At 56.8% G+C, this 25,723-nt stretch overlaps 1 protein-coding gene across 1 annotated transcript in view; it reads left to right on the top strand.

Annotated features, from left to right (window-relative positions):
• Positions 1-1,372: 1,372 nt before the first annotated feature.
• LOC147114406 (15-hydroxyprostaglandin dehydrogenase [NAD(+)]-like) overlaps positions 1,373-25,723 on the top strand; it is a 367,352-nt gene continuing 343,001 nt past the window's right edge. The window contains exon 1 of the mRNA XM_085996081.1: positions 1,373-1,556. Coding sequence (XP_085852207.1) covers positions 1,464-1,556 — 93 coding nt within the window. The 5' untranslated portion in view covers positions 1,373-1,463. The remainder of the gene's footprint in view (positions 1,557-25,723) is intronic.

Raw genomic sequence — 25,723 nt, 5'->3', positions numbered from 1 at the left:
AGGGGAGGAATTGTTGTGTATGTACCTTTAAGGGAATAACTGGTCTTAGACTGCAGTACCGGCAGTGACCACCCCTGTATAAAAGGCCCTAGCAGGCTTCTGTAGTTAGTTTCAAGCTGCCTCTTGTTCAGTAAAGTACCTGTTAAACTGTTCTCCCGAAGTCCGTGTATTATTGAGGCGCAGACTTTACATAGCGCTCCCTCAGCACAGCCCATCTGACAGTGTAGCAGTCCCAAAATACTGACCCTCCAACAGTGCATCACTCCCTCAGTACGTATCCTCCAACAATGCAGCATTCCCTCAGTACAGCCCCTCTGACAGTGCAGCTCTCCATCTGTACTGCCCCTCCAACAGTGCAGCTCTCCATCTGTACTGCCCCTCTGACAGTGCAGCTCTTCCTCAGTACTTCCCCTCCGACAGTGCAGTTCTCCCTCTGTACTTCTCCTCTGACAGTGTGGCGTTCCCTCAGTACTGCCCCTCCAACATTGTGGTATTCCCTCAGTACTGCCCCTCCAACAGAGCAGCGCTCCCTCAGTACTGACCCCCCAGCAGTGCAGCCCTCCCTCAGTACTGCCCCTCCGACAGTGCAGCCCTCCCTCAGTACTGCCCCTCCGACAGTGCAGCGCTCCCTCAGTACCGCCCCTCCGACAGTGCAGCCCTCCCTCAGTAATGCCCCTCCGACAGTGCGGCGCTCCCTCAGTACCGCCCCTCCGACAGTGCAGCTCTCCCTCAGTACTGCCACTCCAACAGTGCAGCTCTCCCTCAGTACTGCCCCTCCGACAGTGCAGCGCTCCCTCAGTACTGCCCCTCCGACAGTGCAGCGCTCCCTCAGCCTTGCACTGTGAGTGTCAGTCTGCATTATGTGCTCAAGTCTCTTGAGTGTGGCTTGAACCCATATCTTGTAATTCTCCCAGTCACTTGGTAATGTCCTGGATGAGAATTTGAATAGTTTTCTGCAGGTGCTGCTGGATGGGATTCTTGTGTGAGGAGTGACTTCTCTTTAATGCAGTTTCACTAGTTCTGTGGGTTTGGAGTCTTGTCACATCTGGAGTGAATGCTGAAAGTATTGAAAAGCAGAAGGAAGGCTGAATGACCTCCAACATTTGCAACATTTCACTCACTGCACACTCACTGAACAGGAACCAGCAGTGTAAACTTTAACATTAAAGTCCCGATCCCTGCCTTTATCAAACTGCGATGTGTTTCATGTGTTTAAAGGCAATGTGGATCCAATCCACACGCCGTGTATAAGGGACGTACAGAAAAAACATAATCTGCAATCGTGCTAAACAGAAAGGAATGAGTGAGCAGGAGCTGCTGATTGATCAGAGTAGGAGAGTGGGCGGTCTCGCTCTCTCTCTCTATATATCTCTCAGCTTTTCCAGCCTCTTACTGGTGCCAGCCATTCGCTGAACTTTTACACACAGTCGCAGAGCAAAGTCCGCCGCTGTTATTTCTCCAGAATGGACCTGAAGGGAAAAGTTGCGTTGGTGACTGGAGCTGCTCAGGGGATTGGGAAAGCAATCAGTGAAATATTGCTGAAGAATGGGGTTAAGGTAACGTGTTTTTGCTTTCTGTAAGTCCAGGATCCCAGAGGAAGCTGGGTGTGTGAATGTTGCAAATCCCAGAGTGCAGGCAGTCACAAGGGGAGAATTCCAGCTGTTGGACAGGTTCCGATTCACAAGCTCGGTGAATTCACACTCGATGGGGGAAAAATTGGGGGGTGCCTATTTTGGGGCGCTAACATGGCCGGGAGCAGCACCCGTCCGCCATACATTCAGTGGTAGCGCCATTCTGGAAAGCGCTCTACCTCCTGCTTGGGGCGCGACTACTGAATGTCACAGCGCTACGCTACGCGCAGCACGCTGATTAAAGGGGAGGGGCCGAGAGCTGTGCGCACCGGGGCCCTGCCGGACCACCGGGGAGCAGGGTGCCGTGAAAACAGCCCGGCACTCAAGAGGAGCGCCGGGCTGAGCACTCGTGGCCGGCACCCCGATGAAAAAGTGATAGGGCAGAGGTGCTGGCATACGGCCAAAATAAAAACGGTTGTCCGACACCTGCCCTTTAAGTAGCACCCCGGCGGCAGTATAAACAGCCCCGATCCCATCGGAAATATTGACCGTCAGTGGGCGCAAGGGAAGTTTGTGGCCGGGGCGCTTCGCACGGTGATGACATCATCCGCTGCCGCTAACCTCCCGCCGAATTTTGCCGGAGGCGTTAGCGGCACCACGCCCGGGTGCTAGGGGCTTTGCGCCCCGTTGGCGGTCCCTCCCGGGAGCACTAATGAGAGACGCAAGCCCAACTTTTCCCCCACACTGTCCTGTTTCTAAGTTCATAGCTGGAGTTCGCCCAGTGTAAACCGGAACCGATCCAGGTTTGGGCTAGGAAAGTTTTTGTTGGGATTGAACCATTTCAAGTTGGTTCATGTTCAGAATAAACAGAATCAGAAAGCGGAGTGAGCCGGGACCAGGACCAATCCCGGACACAGGAGCGTTGGGATTGAGCCGACAATCCGGGACTGTAGGCCAGAATCCCAGAACCCTTGGAAAATTGCAGTGTTTTGCATGTGAGCAGGGCAAATGCTCCACATTCACACACTTGTCAGGGGAAAGCATTAAAGAAGGTGGAGATAGAAAGAGGTTTGGGCATTCTAGTGCACAAATCCTTCAAGGTACATGAGCAATGCCGTGAAGCGATAACTGGAGCAAATAGGGTGTTGGGGTTGAGTACAGGACGAGGCAGACAGTTTTGTCCTTGTACAGGCCTTAGTCAGGCCGCACTTGGAATACTGTGCCCAGTTTCGGTCTCCTCACATGGTGGGTGATATTGAGGCTTTGCAGAGGGTGCAGAGGAGGAGCCAGTGTACTAATTCCCAGTCTAAAGCATCTTAGTTATCAAGATAGGCTCAAAGAGCTGGGTCTCTACACTTTAGTGAAGCGTAGATTTAGAGGTGATCTGATTAAGGTTCATAAGATAATGAAGAGAATAGATTGTGTTCCAGCTAACAGTTTGTTCCAAGTAAACAGGCGAGGCCGGACCAGGGGTCACAATTTTAAGTTGTACAAGGCCAGATCTAGGTTAGATGTCAGGAGGGGGTTCTTTTCCCAGAGAATAGTGGACCTCTGGAGCAGACTGCCGGCTCATGCGTGAGAGGCAGACTCGCTGAATGCCTTCAAGCGAGAGCTGGAACTGTATCTGGTTGGGGCGAGATCACCTCGGACAGAAGGGTAGGCACTGCGGGGAATTCAGGACCAGAGTGGTCGCCTGGACTAGTTTCCATCACTGAGATGGGTCGGAGAGGAATTTCCCAAAATTATCCCCCCACAATTTGGCCTGGTTTTTTATCTGTTTTTTGCCTCTCCCAGGAGATGACATGGTGTCGGGTGAGGTGGGGAGTGTATGTTGTGATAGACAAGGTATTGCGATTGTGAGGGACAGGCTGGGTGGACCAAAGGGTCTTCACCTGTCCGTCATTGTCCGTATGTTCGTAATCCAGGCACTGGAATCGAGAATCCAGGCGTTAGTCGGTGCGGAAAGACTGGGTTCTCCTAAGCTCCCCTCGGACACTGACTGACCCGAGCTCCCCTCGGACACGGAGTGACCCGAACTCCCCTCGGACACGGAGTGACCCGAGCTCCCCTCGGACACTGAGTGACCCGAGCTCCCCTCGGACACTGAATGATCCGAGCTCCCCTCGGACACTGACTGACCCGAGCTCCCCTCGGACACTGACTGACCCGAGCTCTCTTCGGACACTGACTGAACCGAGCTCTACTCGGTCACTGACTGACCCAAGCTCCCCTCGGACACTGAGTGACCCGAGCTCCCCTCGGACACTGACTGACCCGAGCTCCCCTTGGACAATGAGTGACCCGAGCTCCCCTTGGACAATGAGTGACCCGAGCTCCCCTCGGACACTGAGTGACCCGAGCTCCCCTCGGACACTGACTGACCCGAGCTCCCCTCGGACACTGACTGACCCAAGCTTCCCTCGGACACTGATTGACCTGAGCTCCCCAGGGCACTGACTGACCCGAGCTCCCCTCGGACACTGACTGACCCGAGCTCACCTCAGACACTGGGTGACCTCGGTCTCCCCTCGGACACTGACTGACCCAAGCTACCCTCGGACACTGACTGACCCGAGCGCCCCTCGGACACTGAGTGACCAGAGCTCCCCTCGGACACTGAGTGATCTGAGCTATGCTCAGACACTGACTGCCCTGAGCTCTCCTCGGACACTGAGTGACTGACCCGAGCTCCGCTCGGGCACTGATCGACCCGAGCTCCCCTCGGACACTGAATGACCGGAGCACCCCTCGGACACTGGCTGACCCGAGCTCCACTCGACACTGACTGACCCAAGCTCCCCTCGGACACTGACTGACCCGAGCACCCCTCGGACATTGAGTGACCCGAGCTCCCCTCGGACACTGAGTGACCCGAGCTGTGGTGTATGTACCTTTGAGAGGAACTATGTTTTTTTGAAGCCCCTGTGTACTGTAGTACCGGTAGTGACCACTCGGGTATATAAGCCTGTATAGCGTCTTGTATAGTTTAGTTCACCTCCAGACTTTGTTCAGTAAACACTTGTTAAATCAACTCCTGCTTTCCGTGTCTTCATTAACACACGGATACAACAGTGGTGACGAGTTAGAAACAAACTTACCTGCAATTTGGCAGCCTCAAGGAATTCGATTCCTCAGACGAAGGTCGAAAAAAAACAAAAAAACCTGTGGTTTCACCAGCTAAACGGGCTGGCGGCAGGTAGTGCACTGATCCTTCCTGGGCGGCGGGCTGGGGCTCGATTGGGTATCTCTGCAGCGGGGCCGGGCAGCGAGTCTGAAGGCAGAAGCAAACAGAGACAGAGGGTGGAGCACTCAGGACACGGCCGGCGCTGCAAAGCAGGTCGGCATTCGGACCAAGCAAAGGGAGGGGAAAGTCCCAGAGAGTCCGACGGGAATGATTCTCCAAGTGATGGAGAAACTGTTTAAAAATATATATATAAATAAAAACCGCGGAGAACAGCGTTGGCAGCAGCGGCAGCGGCGGGAAAGCGCGGGAGGCGCCATCTTGACTCGGCAGGGAAGAAGGGAAAGCGCGGGAGGTGCCATTTTTGATTTTCAGGATGCCTAAGACTGGCAATATTACTGCTTTTGATAGTGATATAGAGGATTGGACCACATATGTGGAAAGAGTGGAGGTATATTGCAAGGCGAATGAAGTAGCGGATAATAAAAAGGCATCGGTACTTCTAAATCTGATGGGCGCAAGGACATACGGGCTGTTACGAAACTTGATCACTCCAGCCAAACCGATGGACAAGAATTTTAAGGAGATTGTTGATACCCTACAGGAGCACTTAAACCCAACACCGCTGCTGATAGCGGAACGATTCAAATTCTTCAGGAGGAATCAGCACAAGAATGAAAGTAACGCTGATTACCTCACCGAATTACGAAAGCTATCAAAGCACTGCCAATTCGGGGCAGGACTGGCAGATTCTCTACGAGACAAATTCATCTGTGGTCTCCTAAGCGAAGGAACACAGAAAAGACTGCTTTCTGAGAAAGATTTGACACTGGACAAGGCTTTCAGTGTGGCTGTATCATACGAACCAGCAGCAAGAGGAGCTGCAGAGATACAGCAAAAGCCACAGGACTTCGGCACCCATGAAATGACATGGGGGTTCGAGAGATGTTATCGCTGCGGCAGATCCACCCATGACCAGAAGGAATGCTGGTTCAAGGACAAAGCATGCAGGCAATGCGGATAGATGGGACACATTGCACGTGTATGGCGATCTGGAAAAAAATCCGCTGACAGTAAAAAGGTCAATAAGGAAAAGTACAGGAAGGTACAAATGATGACGGACAGTAGCTCCGAAGACCAGAAGAGCAATAGCGACTCCGGAAACAAGAGACTAAGCTGTCTCAAATTACATAATGTAATTGCCAAAGAAGATTACCAGACCATTTGGGTTACCCTCACAATAGCGGGGTCCCCAGTTAAAATGGAGCTAGATACAGGATCAGCTCTGACCATCATAAGTCGACGGGATTAAGAGCGGCTATTTCCGCATATACCTTTGAAAGACACATCCATTATCTTGAAGATATATAAGGGGCAGAAAGTATACCCCAGAGGGAAAATAAGGGTGCCTGTTGTATACAACGGCAAGGAAATACAGAAGTTGTATTTATATGTTCTGCAAGATGGTGGTCCACCATTGTTGGGACGTGAATGGATCAGAAAGATACGTTTGGACTGGCACTCCATTCAGGCACTGACGGTGACCAGTAAGAAAAAAAATGATGACGACGTCATACCTGGACGATTAAAAGAAATCTTGGCTAACGCCAAAGAAGTGTTTCAACAGGAACTAGGAACCCTGAAAGGCGTCACCGCCTCAATAAAAGTGGAAGATGCGGCAATTCCCAAGTTTTTTAAGGCAAGGCCGGTGCCATACGCAATTCGTCCAGCAGTCGAGGCAGAGCTGGAGAATTTGGAAAAAGCAGGCATGTTATCCAAGGTAGATTGGAGCGAGTGGGCAACACCCATCGTCCCTGTCATGAAGAAAACGTTGAATAATGATAAATTTGAAGAACAGAGAAAAATTCGCATCTGTGGGGACTTCAAGGTGACTGTAAACCCGGTTCTTCATACGGTACAGTATCCTCTTCCGAGGATAGAAGATATTTTCGCCTCACTATCCGGAGGGAAACGTTTCACCAAAATTGACTTGGCACAGGCATATCTACAGATGGAGGTTGAGGAGACCTCTAAAAAGTATCTCACGATAAACACACACAAAGGCCTGTACCAGTATAATCGGCTAGTTTTCGGAGTAGCATCAGCTCCAGCTATCTGGCAAAGAGCTATGGAGCAAGTACTGCAAGGGATTCTGGGGACTCAATGCTACCTAGACGACATCCTTGTAACAGGAGAAAATGACAACGAGCACCTTGCCAATTTGGAGCAGGTGCTCACGAGGCTGAGAGAACGGGGCCTACGAGCAAATCGCCCCAAGTGCGAATTTTTCCAGAAACAAGTATCCTATTGTGGCCATGTCATTAATGAAGAAGGGTTGCATAAATCACCTGAAAAAATTGAAGCGGTCGTAAAAGCCCCAGCGCCTGAAAATGTCTCACAATTAAGGTCGTTCCTGGGATTAATAAATTACTATCATAAATTTTTACCGAACTTGTCAACGGTTCTGCACCCTCTTAACGCACTGCTACAAACGGGAGTAATTTGGAAATGGAGCGAAGACTGTAAACGTGCCTTCCAAAAATGCAAAGGCTTGATCACGTCCAAGGAAGTGTTGGCTCATTACAACCCATCACTGCCAATCAGGCTGGCGTGCGATGCATCCCCTTATGGCGTGGGAGCGGTATTATCGCATAAATTCCCTGATGGCTCGGAGCGGCCGATAGCTTTTGCGTCACGCTCATTGAACTCAGCTGAGTGTAACTATGCCCAGATCGACAGGGAGGCACTCAGCCTGGTGTTGGGGGTGAAGAAATTCAACCATTACCTACACGGACAAAAATTTACCTTGTTGACTGACCATCAACCCCTCGTCTCCATATTCAACCCTAAAAAGGGCGTTCCCATTATGACAGCGCAAAGGCTACAGAGGTGGTCCCTTTTCCTAGGGGCACGCCAATATGACATAGAATACAAAGGAACAAAACAGCATGGGAATGCTGACGGTTTATCGCGCCTACCGTTGCCAACAGTAGAAGAGGCACCTACCGTGGGCCTAGTGGAGATGTTCCACTCGACCATAGTGGAATGTCTACCAGTGACAAATTCTACCATTGAAAAGGAAACGAGAAATGACCCGACTCTCTCACGAGTCTACGATTTAACGGCGAAGGGATGGCCAGCACATGGCGAACCACTGTTACCAGCATTCTCGCAAAGAAGAGAACAGTTGTCAGTGTGCCGAGGAACCTTGATGTGTGAATCCAGAGTGGTAATTCCACCCAAACTCCAGGATAAAGTGCTAAAGGAGCTTCACGAGGGGCATCTGGGTGGAGTGAAAATGAAGAATTTAGCCAGAGCGTTTGTGTGGTGGCCAGGTATCGATGGAGACATCGAAGAAATGACCAAGAGCTGTCTAGGATGCCAGAAGGTCCAAAACGCCCCACCACAAGCCCCTCTACATCCATGGGAGTTGCCCTCATCTCCCTGGCAAAGGGTACATATTGACTTTGCTGGTCCATTTATGGACTCAATGTTCTTAATCGCGGTGGATGCACACTCCAAGTGGCCAGAGGTAATTAAGATGTCTTCCACCACCGCGGAAAAAACCATCACAGTATTAAGGACCATATTCGCCAGGAATGGGCTGCCTGAACAGATCTGTTCTGAAAATGGACCACAATTTGTATCCGAAGAATTCAGGAAGTTCTTAAAAAACAATGGGGTTAAGCACTACACTTCCGCCCCGTACCATCCCGCCACCAATGGATTAGCTGAAAGGTTTGTCCAGACCTTCAAGAAGGCCATAAAGGCCATGGGTAATGAAGACATAAATCTACAACATAAGGTAGATAACTTCTTGTTTGCGTACAGGAATGCAACGCATATGGTTACAAACCAAACACCCGCCATGATGTTTTTCAATAGAAGACTAAGATGCCGGCTGGATTTGATCAAGCCAAACATCAGAAGGGACGTGGAGAACCGGCAATTTCAAGGCATGAATGAAAGGCCAACTAGAACCTTCCAGATAGGTCAACAAGTTTTGGCCTGGGACTACCGTACCGAGAAATGGCAGCCTGGAACTATTTGCACACGACTAGGACCGCTGATGTATACCGTGGACATTGGAGAAAGCATAATAAGGCGCCATGCTGACCGGATCATAGAGTCATCCGAAAAGGGACAACCTATACTGCAACTCTATACGCCTAATGATGAAGCAGAGATACCCATAGTATCTACCTCCGATCCGGTGATACTGGAACCAGATGAACCCGACACTGGCATTCAAGCCGAATCAGCCTTGCCAAAAGAACCTACTACACCACCGAAACCTACGACACCACCGAGGCGTTATCCGGACCGAGTCAGGAAGCCTCCAGAGAGACTGAATTTGTAATTGATTAACTTCAGCAAATGTGTAGATTATTTTTCTTGTAAAAATGTTAACTAATGATTACTTAAAATGTTATGTACTAATTATCTAAAAGGGGAGGAATTGTGGTGTATGTACCTTTAAGAGGAACTATGTTTTTTTGAAGCCCCTGTGTACTGTAGTACCGGTAGTGACCACTCGGGTATATAAGCTTGTATAGCGTCTTGTATAGTTTAGTTCACCTCCAGACTTTGTTCAGTGAACACTTGTTAAATCAACTCCTGCATTAACACACGGATACAACACGAGCCACCCCTCGGACACGTACTGACCCGAGCTCCCCTCGGACCCTGACTGACCCGAGCTCCCCTCGGACACTGAATGACCCAAGCTCGCCTCGGACACTGACAGGCCTGAGCTCCCCTCTGACACTGAATGACCCAAGCTTGCCTCGGACACTGACTGACCCGAGCTCCCCTCTGACACTGACTGACCCGAGCTCCCCTCGGTCACTGAGTGGCCCGAGCTCCCCTCGGACACTGACTGATCCGAGCTCACCTCAGACACTGAGCGACCCCGAGCTCCCCTCAGACATTGACTGACCCAAGCTACCCTCGGACACTGACTGACCCGAGCTCCACTCGGACACTGAGTGACACGAGCTCCCCTCGGACACTGAGTGATCCGAGCTATCCTCAGACACTGACTGACCTGAGCTCTCCTCGGACACTGAGTGACTGACCCGAGCTCCGTTCGGGCACTGAATGACCGGAGAACCCCTCGGACACTGGCTGACCCGAGCTCCAGTCGGACACTGACTGACCCAAGCTCCCCTCAGACACTGATTGACCCGAGCTCCCCTCGGACACTGAGTGACCCGAGTCACCCCTCGGACACTGACTGACCCGCGCTCCCCTCGGACACTGACTGACCCGAGCTCCCCTCGCACACTGAGTGACCAGAGCCCCCCTCGGACACTGAGTGATCAGAGCTCCCCTCGGACACTGAGTGACCCGAGCTCCCCTTGGGCACTGCATGAACCGAGCTCCCCTCGGACACTGACTGGCCCGAGCTCCCCTCGGACACTGACTGACCCGAGCTCTCCTCAGACACTGATTGACCCGAACTCCCCTCCGACACTGACTGACCCGAGCTCCCCTCGGACACTGACTTATCCGAGCTCCACTCGGACACTGAGTGACCCGAGCTCCCCTCGGACACTGAGTGACCAGAGCTCCCTTCGGACACGGACTGCCTCGAGCTCCCCTCGGACAGGGACTGACCCAAGCTCGCTTTGGACACTGAGTGACCCGAGCTGCCCTCGAACACTGAGTGACCCGAGCTCCCATCGGACTCTGGCTGACCCGAGCTCCCCTCGGACACTGACTGACCCGAGCTCTCCTCGGACTATGAGTGACCCGAGCTCCCCTCGGACTATGAGTGACCCGAGCTCCCCTTGGACACTGACTGACCCGAGCTCCCCTCGGACACTGACTGAACCGAGCTCCACTCGGAAATTGACTGACTTGAGCTCCCCTCGGACACTGACTGAGCCGAGCTACCCTCGGACGCTGACTGACCCGAGCTCCCATCGGACACTGAGTGACCCGAGCTGCCCTCGGACACTGAGTGATCTGAGCTATCCTCAGACACTGACTGCCCTGAGCTCTCCTCGGACACTGAGTGACTGACCCGAGCTCCCCTCGGACACTGAATGACCGGAGCACCCCTCGGACACTGGCTGACCCGAGCTCCACTCGACACTGACTGACCCAGCTCCCCTCGGACACTGACTGACCCGAGCTCCCCTCGGACATTGAGTGACCCGAGCTCCCCTCGGACACTGACTGAACCGAGCTCCACTCGGACACTGAATGACCCAAGCTCGCCTCGGACACTGACTGACCCGAGATCCCCTCGGACACTGACTGACCCGAGCTCCCCTCGGACACTGAGTGGCCCGAGCTCCCCTCGGACACCTACTGACCTGAGCTCACCACAGACACTGAGTGACCCCGAGCTCCGCTCGGGCACTGACTGACCCAAGCTACCCTCGGACACTGACTTACCCGAGCTTGACCCGAGATCCCCTCGGACACTGACTGACCCAAGCTTGCCTCGGACACTGACTGACCCGAGCTCCCCTCGGACATTGACTGACCTGAGCTCCCCTCGGAAACTGAGTGATCCGAGGTATCCTCGGACACTGACTGACCCGAGCTCCCCTCGGACACTGAGTGACCCAATCACCTCTCAGACACTGACTGACCCGAGCTCCCCTCGGACATTGACTGACCCGAGCTCCTCTCGGACACTGACTGACACGAGCTCCCTCGGACACTGTGTGACCCGAGCCTCACTTGGACATTGAATGACCCGAGCTGCCCTTGGACACTGAGTGACCTGAGCTCCCCTCGGATACTGAGTTACCCGAGCACCCCTCGGACACTGACTGACCCGAGCTCCTCTCGGACACTGACTGACACGAGCTCCCTCGGACACTGTGTGACCCGAGCCTCACTTGGACATTGAATGACCCGAGCTGCCCTTGGACACTGAGTGACCTGAGCTCCCCTCGGATACTGAGTTACCCGAGCACCCCTCGGACACTGACTGTCCCGTGCTCCCCTCGGACACTGAAAGACCCGAGCTCCCCTCAGACACGGAGTGACCCGGGGTCCGCTCAGACACTGAGTGACCTGAGCCCTCTCGGAAAATGAGTGTTCCGAGCTTGCCGTGGACACTGACTGACCTGAGCTCCCCTCAGACACTGACTGACCCGAGCTCCCCTCGGACACTGAATGGCCTGAGCTCCCCTCGGACACTGACGGACCCGAGCTCCCCTTTGACACTGATTGACCCGGGCTCCCCTCGGACACTGACTGACCTGAGCTCCCCTCGGACACTGACTGACCCGAGCTCCCCTCAGAAACTGAGTAACCTGAGCTCCCTCGGACACTGACTGACCCGAGCTCCCCTCGGACACCGACTGTCCCGAGCTCCCCTTGGACACTGACTGACCCGTGCTCCCCTCGGACACTGAGTGACCTGAGCTCCCTCGGACACTGAGTGACCCGAGCTCCCCTCGGACACTGATGACCTGAGCTCCCTCGGACACTGAGTGACCCGAGCTCCCCTCGGACACTGACTGTCCCGAGCTCCTCTCGGACACTGAGTGACCCGAGCTCCCTCGAACACTGACTGACCCGAGCTCCCCTCGGACACTGACTGACCTGAGCTCTCCTCGGACACTGACTGACCCGAGCTCCCCTCAGACACTCACTGACCCGAGCTCCCCTTGGACACTGAATGTCCCGAGCTCCCCTCGGTCACTGACTGACTCAAGCTCCCCTCGGACACTGATTGACCCGAGCTCCCCTCGGACACTGACTGACCCGAGCTCTCCTCGGACACTGACTGACCCGAGCTCCCCTCGGACACTGACTGGCCCGAGCTCCCCTCGGACACTGACTGACCCGAGCTCTCCTCAGACACTGATTGACCCGAACTCCCCTCCGACACTGACTGACCCGAGCTCCCCTCGGACACTGACTTATCCGAGCTCCACTCGGACACTGAGTGACCCGAGCTCCCCTCGGACACTGAGTGACCAGAGCTCCCTTCGGACACGGACTGCCTCGAGCTCCCCTCGGACAGGGACTGACCCAAGCTCGCTTTGGACACTGAGTGACCCGAGCTGCCCTCGAACACTGAGTGACCCGAGCTCCCATCGGACTCTGGCTGACCCGAGCTCCCCTCGGACACTGACTGACCCGAGCTCTCCTCGGACTATGAGTGACCCGAGCTCCCCTCGGACTATGAGTGACCCGAGCTCCCCTTGGACACTGACTGACCCGAGCTCCCCTCGGACACTGACTGAACCGAGCTCCACTCGGAAATTGACTGACTTGAGCTCCCCTCGGACACTGACTGACCCGAGCTACCCTCGGACGCTGACTGACCCGAGCTCCCATCGGACACTGAGTGACCCGAGCTGCCCTCGGACACTGAGTGATCTGAGCTATCCTCAGACACTGACTGCCCTGAGCTCTCCTCGGACACTGAGTGACTGACCCGAGCTCCCCTCGGACACTGAATGACCGGAGCACCCCTCGGACACTGGCTGACCCGAGCTCCACTCGACACTGACTGACCCAGCTCCCCTCGGACACTGACTGACCCGAGCTCCCCTCGGACACTGACTGAACCGAGCTCCACTCGGACACTGAATGACCCAAGCTCGCCTCGGACACTGACTGACCCGAGATCCCCTCGGACACTGACTGACCCGAGCTCCCCTCGGACACTGAGTGGCCCGAGCTCCCCTCGGACACCTACTGACCTGAGCTCACCACAGACACTGAGTGACCCCGAGCTCCGCTCGGGCACTGACTGACCCAAGCTACCCTCGGACACTGACTTACCCGAGCTTGACCCGAGATCCCCTCGGACACTGACTGACCCAAGCTTGCCTCGGACACTGACTGACCCGAGCTCCCCTCGGACATTGACTGACCTGAGCTCCCCTCGGAAACTGAGTGATCCGAGGTATCCTCGGACACTGACTGACCCGAGCTCCCCTCGGACACTGAGTGACCCAATCACCTCTCAGACACTGACTGACCCGAGCACCCCTTGGACACTGACTGACCCGAGTTCCCCTCGGACACTGACTGACCCGAGCTCCACTCGGACACTGACTGACCCGAGCTCCCCTCGGACACTGAGTGACCCGAGCTCCCCTCGGACACTGACTGACCCGAGCTCCCCTCAGGCACTGACTGACCTGAGCTCACCAGGACACTGACTGACCCGAGCTCCCCTTAGACTCTGACTGACCCCAACATCCCTCGGACACTGACTGACCCGAACTCTCCTTGGACACTGATAGATCAGAGCTCCCCTCGGACACTGAATGACCGGAGCTCCCGTCGGACACTGACTGACCCGAGCTGTCCTCGGACACTGAATGACCCGAGCTCCTCTCGGACACTGACTGACACGAGCTCCCTCGGACACTGTGTGACCCGAGCCTCACTTGGACATTGAATGACCCGAGCTGCCCTTGGACACTGAGTGACCTGAGCTCCCCTCGGATACTGAGTTACCCGAGCACCCCTCGGACACTGAATGACCTGAGCTCCCTTGGACTCTGAGTGAACTGAGCTCCCTCGGACATTGAGTGACCCAAGCTCCCCTCGGACACTGACTGTCCCGTGCTCCCCTCGGACACTGACTGTCCCGTGCTCCCCTCGGACACTGAAAGACCCGAGCTCCCCTCAGACACGGAGTGACCCGGGGTCCGCTCAGACACTGAGTGACCTGAGCCCTCTCGGAAAATGAGTGTTCCGAGCTTGCCGTGGACACTGACTGACCTGAGCTCCCCTCAGACACTGACTGACCCGAGCTCCCCTCGGACACTGAATGGCCTGAGCTCCCCTCGGACACTGACGGAACCGAGCTCCCCTTTGACACTGATTGACCCGGGCTCCCCTCGGACACTGACTGACCTGAGCTCCCCTCGGACACTGACTGACCCGAGCTCCCCTCAGAAACTGAGTAACCTGAGCTCCCTCGGACACTGACTGACCCGAGCTCCCCTCGGACACCGACTGTCCCGAGCTCCCCTTGGACACTGACTGACCCGTGCTCCCCTCGGACACTGAGTGACCTGAGCTCCCTCGGACACTGAGTGACCCGAGCTCCCCTCAGACACTGATGACCTGAGCTCCCTCGGACACTGAGTGACCCGAGCTCCCCTCGGACACTGACTGTCCCGAGCTCCTCTCGGACACTGAGTGACCCGAGCTCCCTCGAACACTGACTGACCCGAGCTCCCCTCGGACACTGACTGACCCGAGCTCTCCTCGGACACTGACTGACCCGAGCTCCCCTCAGACACTCACTGACCCGAGCTCCCCTTGGACACTGAATGTCCCGAGCTCCCCTCGGTCACTGACTGACTCAAGCTCCCCTCGGACACTGATTGACCCGAGCTCCCCTCGGACACTGAGTGACCCGAGCTCCCCTTGGACAATGATAGACCCGAGCTCCCCTCGGACACTGACTGACCTGAGCTCCCCTCTGACACTGAGTGACCCGAGCTCCCCCTCGGACACTGACTGACCCGAGCTCCACTCGGACAATGACAGACCCGAGCTCCCCTCGGACACTGACTGACCCGAGCTCCCTTGGACACTGAGTGACCCGAGCTCCCCTTAGACACTGAGCGACCTGAGATCCCCTCGGACACTGACTGACCCGAGCTCCCCTTGGAATCTGACTGACCGGATCTCCCCTCAGACACTGAGTGACCCGAGTTCCCATCGGATATTGACTGACCCGAGCTCCCTTCGGACACTGACTGACCCAACTCCCCTCGGACACTGACTGACCTGAGCTCTTCCAGGTCACTGACTGACCCGAGCTCCCCTCGGACTCTGACTGACCCCAACGTCCCTCGGACACTGACTGACCCGAACTCCCCTTGGACACTGACAGACCAGAGCTCCCCTCGGACACTGACTGACCGGAGCTCCCCTCAGACACAGATTGATCCAAGCTCCCCTCGGACAATGAGTGACCTGAGCTCCCATCGGACACTGAATGACCCGATCTCCCCTCGGACATTGAATGACCCGAGCTCCCCTCGGACACTGAATGACCCGAGATCCCCTTGGACACTGACAGACCCGAGCTCCCCTCGGACGCTGTGTGACCCAAGCTCCCTTCGGGCACTGACTGACCCGAGCTCCCCTCGGACACCGACTGACCTGAGCTCCCGTCGGACACTGACTGACCCGAGCTCCCCTCGGACAATGAGTGACCCGAGCTCCCCTCGGACACTGAATGACCCGAGCTATCCTCAGACACTGACTGACCTGAGCTCTCCTCGGACACGGGCTGACCCGAGCTCCACTCGGACACTGATTGACCCGAGTTCTGCTCGGACACTGAATGATCCAAGCTCTCCTCTGACACTGACTGACCCGAGATCCCCTCGGACATTGAATGACCCAAGCTTGCCTCGGACACTGACTGTCCCGAGCTCCCCTCTGACACTGACTGACCCGAGCTCCCCTCGGACATTGACTGACCTGAGCTCCCCTCGGACACTGACTCACCCGAGCTCCCCTCGGAAACTGAGTGATCCGAGGTATCCTCGGACACTGACTGACCCGAGCTACACTCGGACACTGACTGACCCGAGCTCCCCTCAGACAGTGACTGACCCAAGCTCGCCTCAGACACTGAGTGACCCGAGCTCCCCTCGGACACTGACAGACCCGAGCTCCCCTCGGACACTGACTGACCCGAGCTCCCCTCCGACACTGAGTGACCCGAGCTCCCCCTCGGATACTGACTGACCCAAGCTCCACTCGGACAATGACAGACCCGAGCTCCCCTCGGACACTGACTGACCCGAGCTCCCCTTGGACACTGAGCGACCTGAGATCCCCTCGGACACTAACTGACCCGAGCTCCCCTTGGAATCTGACTGACCCGAGCTCCCATCGGATATTGACTGACCCGAGCTCCCTTCGGACACTGACTGACCCAACTCCCCTCGGACACTGACTGACCTGAGCTCACCAGGTCACTGACTGACCCGAGCTCCCCTCGGACTCTGACTGACCCCAACGTCCCTCGTGCACTGACTGACCCGAACTCCCCTTGGACACTGACTGACCTAAGCTCACCAGGACACTGACTGACCAGAGCTCCCCTCAGACACAGATTGATCCAAGCTCCCTTCGGACAATGAGTGACCGGAGCTCCCGTCGGACACTGAATGACCCGAGCTCCCCTCGGACACTGTGTGACCCGTGCTCCCTTCGGACACTGACTGACCCGAGCTCCCCTCGGACTCTGAGTGACCCAAGCTCCCTCGGACACTGAGTGACCCGAGCTTGCCGCGGACACCGACTGACCTGAGCTCCCCTCGGACACTGACTGACCCGAGCTCCCCTCGGACCCTGAGTTACCCAAGCTCCCTCGGACACTGAGTGACCCGAGCTTGCCACGGTCACCGAGTGACCTGAGCTCCCCTCGGACACTGACTGACCTGAGCTCACCAGGACACTGACTGACCCGAGCTCCCCTCAGAATCTGGCTGACCCCAACGACCCTCGGACACTGACTGACCCGAACTCCCCTTGGACACTGATTGACCAGAGCTCCCCTCGGACACTGACTGACCCGAGCTCCCCTCAGACACTGAATGACCCGAGCTCCCCTCGGCCACTGACTGAGCCGAGCTCCCCTCGGACACTGACAGACCCGAGCTCCACTCGGACACGGATTGACCCGAGTTCTGCTTGGACACTGAATGATCCAAGCTCTCCTCTGACACTGACTGACCCGAGCTCCCCTCTGACACTGACTGACCCGAGCTCCCCTCAGACAGTGACTGACCCGAGCTCCCCTCGGACACTGACTGACCCGAGCTCCCCTCGGACACTGACTGACCCGAGCTCCTCTCGGGCACTGACAGACCCGAGCTCCCCTCGGACACTGAGAGACCTGAGCTCTCCTCGGACACGGGCTGACCCGAGCTCCACTCGGACACTGACTGACCCGAGCTCCACTCGGACACTGACTGACCCGAGCTCCACTCGGACACTGACTGACCCGAGCTCCACTCGGACACTGACTGACCCGAGCTCCACTCGGACACTGACTGACCCGAGCTCCCCTCAGGCACTGACTGACCTGAGCTCACCAGGACACTGACTGACCCGAACTCTCCTTGGACACTGATAGATCAGAGCTCCCCTCGGACACTGACTGACCGGAGCTCCCCTCAGACACAGATTGATCCAAGCTCCCCTCGCGCAATGAGTGACCCGAGCTCCCCTCGGACACTGAATGACCCGAGCTCCCCTCGGACACTGAGTGACCCGAGCTCCCCTCGGACACTGACTGACCCGATCGCCCCTCGGACACCGAGTGACCCGAGCTCCCCTCGGACACTGACTGACCCGAGCTCCCCTCGGACACTGAATGACCCGAGCTCCCCTCGGACACTGAATGACCCGAGCTCCCCTCGGACACTGACTGACCCGAGCTCCCCTCGGACACTGAGTGACCCGAGCTCCCCTCGGACACTGACTGACCCGAGCTCCCCTCGGACACTGAATGACCCGAGCTCCCCTCGGACACTGAATGACCCGAGCTCCCCTCGGACACTGACTGACCCGATCGCCCCTCGGACACCGAGTGACCCGAGCTCCCCTCGGACACTGACTGACCCGAGCTCCCCTCGGACACTGACTGACCCGAGCTCCCCTTGGACACCGACTGACCTGAGCTCCCTTCGGACACTGACTGACCCGAGCTCTCCTCGGACACTGACTGACCCGAGCTCCTTCGGACACTGTTTGACCCGAGCCTCACTTGGACACTGAATGACCCGAGCTGCCCTTGGACACTGTGTGACCGGAGCTCCCCTCAGATACTGACTGACCCGAGCAACCCTCGGACACTGAATGACCTGAGCTCCCCTCGGACACTGAATGTCCCGAGCTCCCCTCGGACACTGAGTAACCTGAGCTCTGTTCTGACACTGAATGGCCTGAGCGCCCCTCGGACACTGACTGTCCCGAGCTCCCCTCGGACACGGAGTGACCTGAGCTCCCTCGGACACTGATTGACCCGAGCTCCCCTCGGACACTGAGTGACCCGAGCTCCCCTCGGACACTGACTGACCCGAGCTCCCCTCGGACACTGAGTGACCCAAACACCCCTCAGACACTGACTGACCCGAGCTCCCCTTGGACACTGACTGACCCGCGTTCCCCTCGGACACTGACTGACCCGAGCTCCCCTCGGACACTGACTGACCCGAGCTCCCCATGGACACTGACTGACCCGAGCTCCCCTCGGACACTAACTGACCCGCGTTCCCCTCGGACACTGACTGACCCGAGCTCCCCTCGGACACTGACTGACCCGAGCTCCCCATGGACACTGACTGACCCGAGCTCCCCTCGGACACTGAATAACCCGAGCCCCCTCGGACACTGACTGACCCGAGCTCCCCTTGGAAACTGACTGTCCCGAGCTCCCCTCGGACACTGAGTGACCCGAGCTCCTCTCGGACACTGAGTGACCCGAGCTCCCCTCGGACACTGACTGACCCGAGCTCCCCTTGGACACTGACTGACCAGAGCTCCCCTCGGACAATGAATGACCGAAGCTCGCCTCGGACACTTACTGACCCGAGTTACCCTCGGACACTGAATGGCCCAAGCTCGCCTCGGAAACTGACTGACCCGAGATCCCCTCGGACACTGACTGACCCGAGCTCCCCTCAGACACTGACTGACCCGAGCTCCCCTTGGACACTGAATGTCCTGAGCTCCCCTCGGTCACTGACTGACCCAAGCTCCCCTCGGACACTGACTGACCTGAGCTCCCCTCGGACACTGAGTGACCCGAGCTCCCCTTGGACACTGACAGAACCGAGCTCCCCTCGGACACTGACTGACCCGAGCTCCCCTCCGACACTGACTGACCCGAGCTCCTCCTTGGACACTGACTGACCTGAGCTCCACTCGGACATTGACAGACTCGAGCTCCCCTCGGACACTGACTGACCCGAGCTCCACTTGGACACTGAGTGACCTGAGCTCTCTTCGGGCACTGACTGACCCGAGCTCCCTCAAACACTGAATGACCCGCACTCCCCTCGGACACTGATTGACCCAATCTCGCCTCGGACACTGACTGACCCGAGCTCCCCATGGACACTGACTGACCCGAGCTCCCCTCGGACACTGAATAACCTGAGCCCCCTCGGACACTGACTGACCCGAGCTCCCCTTGGAAACTGACTGTCCCGAGCTCCCCTCGGACACTGAATAACCTGAGCCCCCTCGGACACTGACTGACCTGAGCTCCCCTCGGACACTGACTGGCCCGAGCTCCCCTCGGACACTGAATGGCCTGTGCTCCCCTCGGACAGTGACTGAGCCGAGCTCCCCATGGACACTTATTGCCCTGCGCTCCCCTCGGTCACTGACTGACCCGAGCTCCCCTCGGACACTGAATAAACTGAGCCCGCTCGGACACTGACTGACCCGAGCTCCCCTCGGACACTGACTGACCCGAGCTCCCCTCGGACACTGAATAAACTGAGCCCCCTCGGACACTGACTGACCCGAGCTCCCCTCGGACACTGACTGACCCGAGCTCCCCTCGGACACTGACTGTCCCGAGCTCCCCTCGGACACTGAGTGACCCGAGCTCCCTCGGACACTGAGTGACCCGAGCTCCCCTCGGACACTGACTGACCCGAGCTCCCCTCGGACACTGAGTGACCTGAGCTCCCTCGGCCACTGAGTGACCTGAGCTCCCCTCGGACACTGACTGTCCCGAGCTCCTCTCGGACACTGAGTGACCCGAGCTCCCCTCGGACACTGACTGACCCGAGCTCCCCTTGGACACTGACTGACCAGAGCTCCCCTCGGACAATGAATGACCGAAGCTCGCCTCGGACACTGAGTGACCCGAGTTACCCTCGGACACTGAATGGCCCAAGCTCGCCTCGGAAACTGACTGACCCAAGATCCCCTCGGACACTGAATGACCAAAGCTTGCCTTGGACACTGACTGACCTGAGCTCCCCTCTGACACTGACTGACCTGAGCTCCCCTCGGACACTGAATGACCAAAGCTTGCCTCGGACACTGACTGACCCGAGCTCCCCTCGGACATTGACTGACCTGAGCTACACTTGGACACTGACTGACCCGAGCTCCCCTCAGACACTGACTGACCCGAGCTCCCCTTGGACACTGAATGTCCTGAGCTCCCCTCGGTCACTGACTGACCCAAGCTCCCCTCGGACACTGACTGACCTGAGCTCCCCTCGGACACTGAGTGACCCGAGCTCCCCTTGGACACTGACAGAACCGAGCTCCCCTTGGACACTGACTGACCCGAGCTCCCCTCCGACACTGAGTGACCCGAGCTCCTCCTTGGACACTGACTGACCCGAGCTCCACTCGGACATTGACAGACTCGAGCTCCCCTCGGACACTGACTGACCCGAGCTCCACTTGGACACTGAGTGACCCGAGCTCCCCTTGGACACTGAGCGACTTGAGATCCCCTCGGACACTGACTGACCCAAGCTCCCCTTGGACACTGAATGACCTGAGCTCCCTCGGACACTGAGTGGCCTGAGCTCCCTCAGAAACTGAGTGAACCAAGCTCCCCTCGGACATTGACTGTCCTGGCCTCCTCTCGGACACTGAGTGACCCAAGCTCCCCTCGGACACTGACTGACCCGAGCTCCCCTCGGACACGGAGTGACCCGCACTCCCCTCGGACACTGATTGACCCAATCTCGCCTCGGACACTGACTGACCCGAGCTCCCCTCGGACACTGACTAACCCGAGCTCTCTTCGGGCACTGACTGACCCGAGCTCCCTCAAACACTGAGTGACCCGAGCCTCACTTGGACACTGAATGACCCGCACTCCCCTCGGACACTGATTGACCCAATCTCGCCTCGGACACTGACTGACCCGAGCTCCCCTCGGACACTGACTGACCCGAGCTCCCCATGGACACTGACTGACCCGAGCTCCCCTCGGACACTGAATAACCTGAGCCCCCTCGGACACTGACTGACCCGAGCTCCCCTTGGAAACTGACTGTCCCGAGCTCCCCTCGGACACTGAATAACCTGAGCTCCACTCGGACATTGACAGACTCGAGCTCCCCTCGGACACTGACTGACCCGAGCTCCACTTGGACACTGAGTGACCCGAGCTCCCCTTGGACACTGAATGACCTGAGCTCCCTCGGACACTGAGTGGCCTGAGCTCCCTCAGAAACTGAGTGAACCAAGCTCCCCTCGGACATTGACTGTCCTGGCCTCCTCTCGGACACTGAGTGACCCAAGCTCCCCTCGGACACTGACTGACCCGAGCTCCCCTCGGACACGGAGTGACCCGAGGTCCACTCAGACACTAGTACGATAGCAAAATACTGCAGATGTTGGAAATCCGAAATAACAACAGAAAATGCTGGAAAAACTCAGCAAGTCAGGCAACATCCGTGGAGAGAAATTTGAGTTGACGTTTCGGGTTTGACCCTTCTTCAAAACTGGAGAGAAAAGGAACTAGATCGAAGGCAGGGCTGCGATCGGACAAAAGAATAAAAGAACCAAAAGAAGTGAAAGAGATTAGAAGCTAGACGAGATGGTAATAGGCTGTGATTAGGTGTAAAGTGTGCTGGCAGGGCAAAAGATAGCTGCCAGGTGTGAGAGAGAAACAAAAGGAAAGGGGGGGGGGGGGGGAAAGGAAAGGAGTGGAAAAATATAAGTGAAAATGAAATAGGGGCCGAGGTTATGATCTGAAATTGTTGAACTCGATATTGAGACCGGAAGGCTGCAGACTGCCTAATCGGAAGATGAGGTGCTGTTCCTCGAGTTTACTCAGTTCCACTCAGACACTGCCTGACCCGAGCTCCCCTCGGGCACTGAGTGACCCGCACTCCCCTCGGACACTGATTGACCCAATCTCGCCTCGGACACTGACTGACCCGAGCTCCCCTCGGACACTGACTAACCCGAGCTCTCTTCGGGCACTGACTGACCCGAGCTCCCTCAAACACTGAGTGACCCGAGCCTCACTTGGACACTGAATGACCCGTGCTGCCCTTGGACACTGACTGTCCCGAGCTCCCCTCAGACACTGACTATCCCGAGCTCCCCTCGGACACTGAATGAACCGAGCTCCCCTCAGAAACGGAGTGACCCGAGGTCCGCTCAGAAACTGAGTAACCCGAGCCCCTCCGACACTGAGTATTCCGAGCTTGCCGCGGACACTGACTGACCTGAGCTCCCCTCGGACACTGACTGACCCGAGCTCCACTTGGACACTGAATGGCCTAAGCTGCCATCGGACACTGACTGACCCGAGCTCCCCATGGACACTGAGTGACCTGAGCTCCCCTCGGATACTGACTGACCCGAGCTCCCCTCGGACACTGACTGACCCGAGCTCCCTCACACATTGAGTGAGCCGAGCTCCACTTGGACACTGAGTGACCCGAGCTCCCCTTGGACACTGAGCGACCTGAGATCCCCTCGGACACTGACTGACCCAAGCTCCCTTGGAAACTGAATGACCTGAGCTCCCTCGGACACTGAGTGACCTGAGCTCCCTCAGAAACTGAGTGACCCGAGCTCCCCTCGGACAGTGAGTGACCCGAGCTCCCCTCGGACACTGATTGACCCAAGCTCTCCTCGGACACTGACTGACCCGAGCTCCCCTCGGACACTGACTGACCTGGCGCCCCAGGAGACTGACTGACCCGAGGTCCCCTCGGACACTGATTGACCCGAACTCCCCAGAAGACTGAGTGACCCGAGCTCTCCTCGGACACTGATTGACCCGAGCTCCCTTCGGACACTGAATGACCTGAGCTCCCCTCGCACACTGACTGACCCGAGCTCCCCTCGGACACTGACTGACCCGAGCTCCCCTCGGACACTGAGTGACCTGAGCTCCCCTCGGACACTGACTGTCCCAAGCTCACCAGGACACTGACTGACCCGAGCTCCCCTCGGACTCTGACTGACCCCAATGTCCATCGGACACTGACTGACACGAACCCCGCTCGGACACTGATAGACGCGAGCTCCCCTCGGACACTGACTGACAGGAGCTCCACTCGGACAGTGACAGACCCGAGCTGCCCTCGGACACTGTTTCACCCAAGCTAGCCTTGGATACTGACTGACCCGAGCTCCCCAGGACACTGACTGATCCGAGTTCCCCTCGGACACCGATTGCCCCAAGCTAGCCTCGGACACTGACTGACCCGAGCTCACCAGGACACTGACTGACCCGAGCTCCCTCGGACACTGACTGACCCGAGCTCCCTCGGACACTGACTGACCCGAGCTCCCCTCGGACACTGACTGACCCGAGCTCCCCTCGGACACTGACTGACTCGAGCTCCCCTCGGACACTGACTGACCCGAGCTCCCCTCGGACACTGACTGACCCGAGCTCCCTCGGACACTGACTGACCCGAGCTCCCCTCGGACACTGACTGACCCGAGCTCCCCTCGGACACTGACTGACCCGAGCTCCCCTCGGACACTGACTGACCCGAGCTCCCCTCGGACACTGACTGACCCGAGCACCCCTCGGACACTGACTGACCCGAGTTCCCTTCGGACTCTGACTGACCCGAGCTCCTCTCGGACACTGACTGACCTGAGCAACCCTCGGACACTGACTGACCCGAGATCCCTTCGGACACTGACTGATCCGTGCTCCTTTCGGATACTGACTGACCTGAGCTCCCCTCGGACACTGACTGACCCGAGCACTCCTCGGACACTGACTGACCCGAGCTCCCCTTGGACACTGACTGACCCGAGCTCCCCTCGGACACTGACTGACCTGGCGCCCCAGGAGACTGACTGACCCGAGCTCCCCTCGGACACTGACTGACCCGAGCTCCCCTCGGACACTGACTGACCCAAGCTCACCAGGACACTGACTGACCCGAGCTCCCCTCGGACCCTAATTCTTCCAAGCTCCCTGTAGTGTCCGTGTGTAGATAAAGACACTGAAGACAGGAGTTGGTTCATAGGTATTTACTAAGCAAGTCTGTGGGGGGCGGTGTCTAAAGGATATACACAATACACAGGCTTATATAGCCCAAGTGGCAATTACCGGCATTACGCACACCTGGGGCTCTTAAAGGCACATACACCACAATTCCTCCCCTTCTAGCTAACTAGTACATCATATTTTAAGTAATTATTCATTACATGTTATATGCAAAATAATATACATTACGGTATTAATTAATTATAAGTTAGTCTCTCAGGAGGCTTCCTGACTCGGTCCGGATAACGCCTCGGGGGTGTAGTAGTTTCTGGTGGTGTAGTAGGTTCTTCTGGCAAGGCTGATTCGGCTTGAAGGCCAGTGTCGGGTTCATCGGGCTCCAGTATCACCGGATCGGAGGTAGATATGGGTATCTCTACTTCATCGTTAGATGTATAGAGTGGTGGTGCAGGTTGTCCCTTTTCGGATGACTTGATGATTTGGTCAGCATGGTGCCTTATCATGCTGTCTCCGATGTCCACGGTATACATCAGTGGTCCTAATCGTGTGCAGATAGTTCCAGGCTGCCATTTCTCGGTACGGTAGTCCCGGGCCAAAACCGGTTGGCCTATCTGGAAGGCCCTAGTTGGCCTTTCATTCATGCCCTGAAACTGCCGGTTCTCCACGTCCCTTCGGATGTTGGGCTTGACCAAATCCAGCCGGCATCTTAGGTTTCTATTGTAGAACATCATGGCGGGAGTTTGGTTAGTAACCATATGCGTTGCATTCCTATATGCAAATAAGAAGTTATCCACCTTGTGCTGAAGCTTTATGTCTTCATTACCCATGGCCTTGATGGCCTTCTTGAAGGTCTGGACAAACCTTTCAACCAATCCATTGGTGGCGGGATGGTATGGGGCGGACGTGCAGTGCTTTACCCCATTGTTCTTTAAGAACTTTCTGAATTCTTCGGACACAAATTGCGGTCCATTATCAGAACATATCTGCTCCGGCAGCCCATTCCTGGCAAATATGGTCCTTAATACTGTGATGGTT

Source organism: Somniosus microcephalus, chromosome 8 (assembly GCF_052327205.1).
Source record: "Somniosus microcephalus isolate GS21.2 chromosome 8, FLI_Smic_1.0, whole genome shotgun sequence".
Classification (NCBI taxonomy): Eukaryota; Metazoa; Chordata; class Chondrichthyes; order Squaliformes; family Somniosidae; genus Somniosus; species Somniosus microcephalus.
The sequence above is the reverse complement of the archived record's forward strand: the minus strand, read 5'-3'. Positions and strand labels throughout refer to the sequence as shown.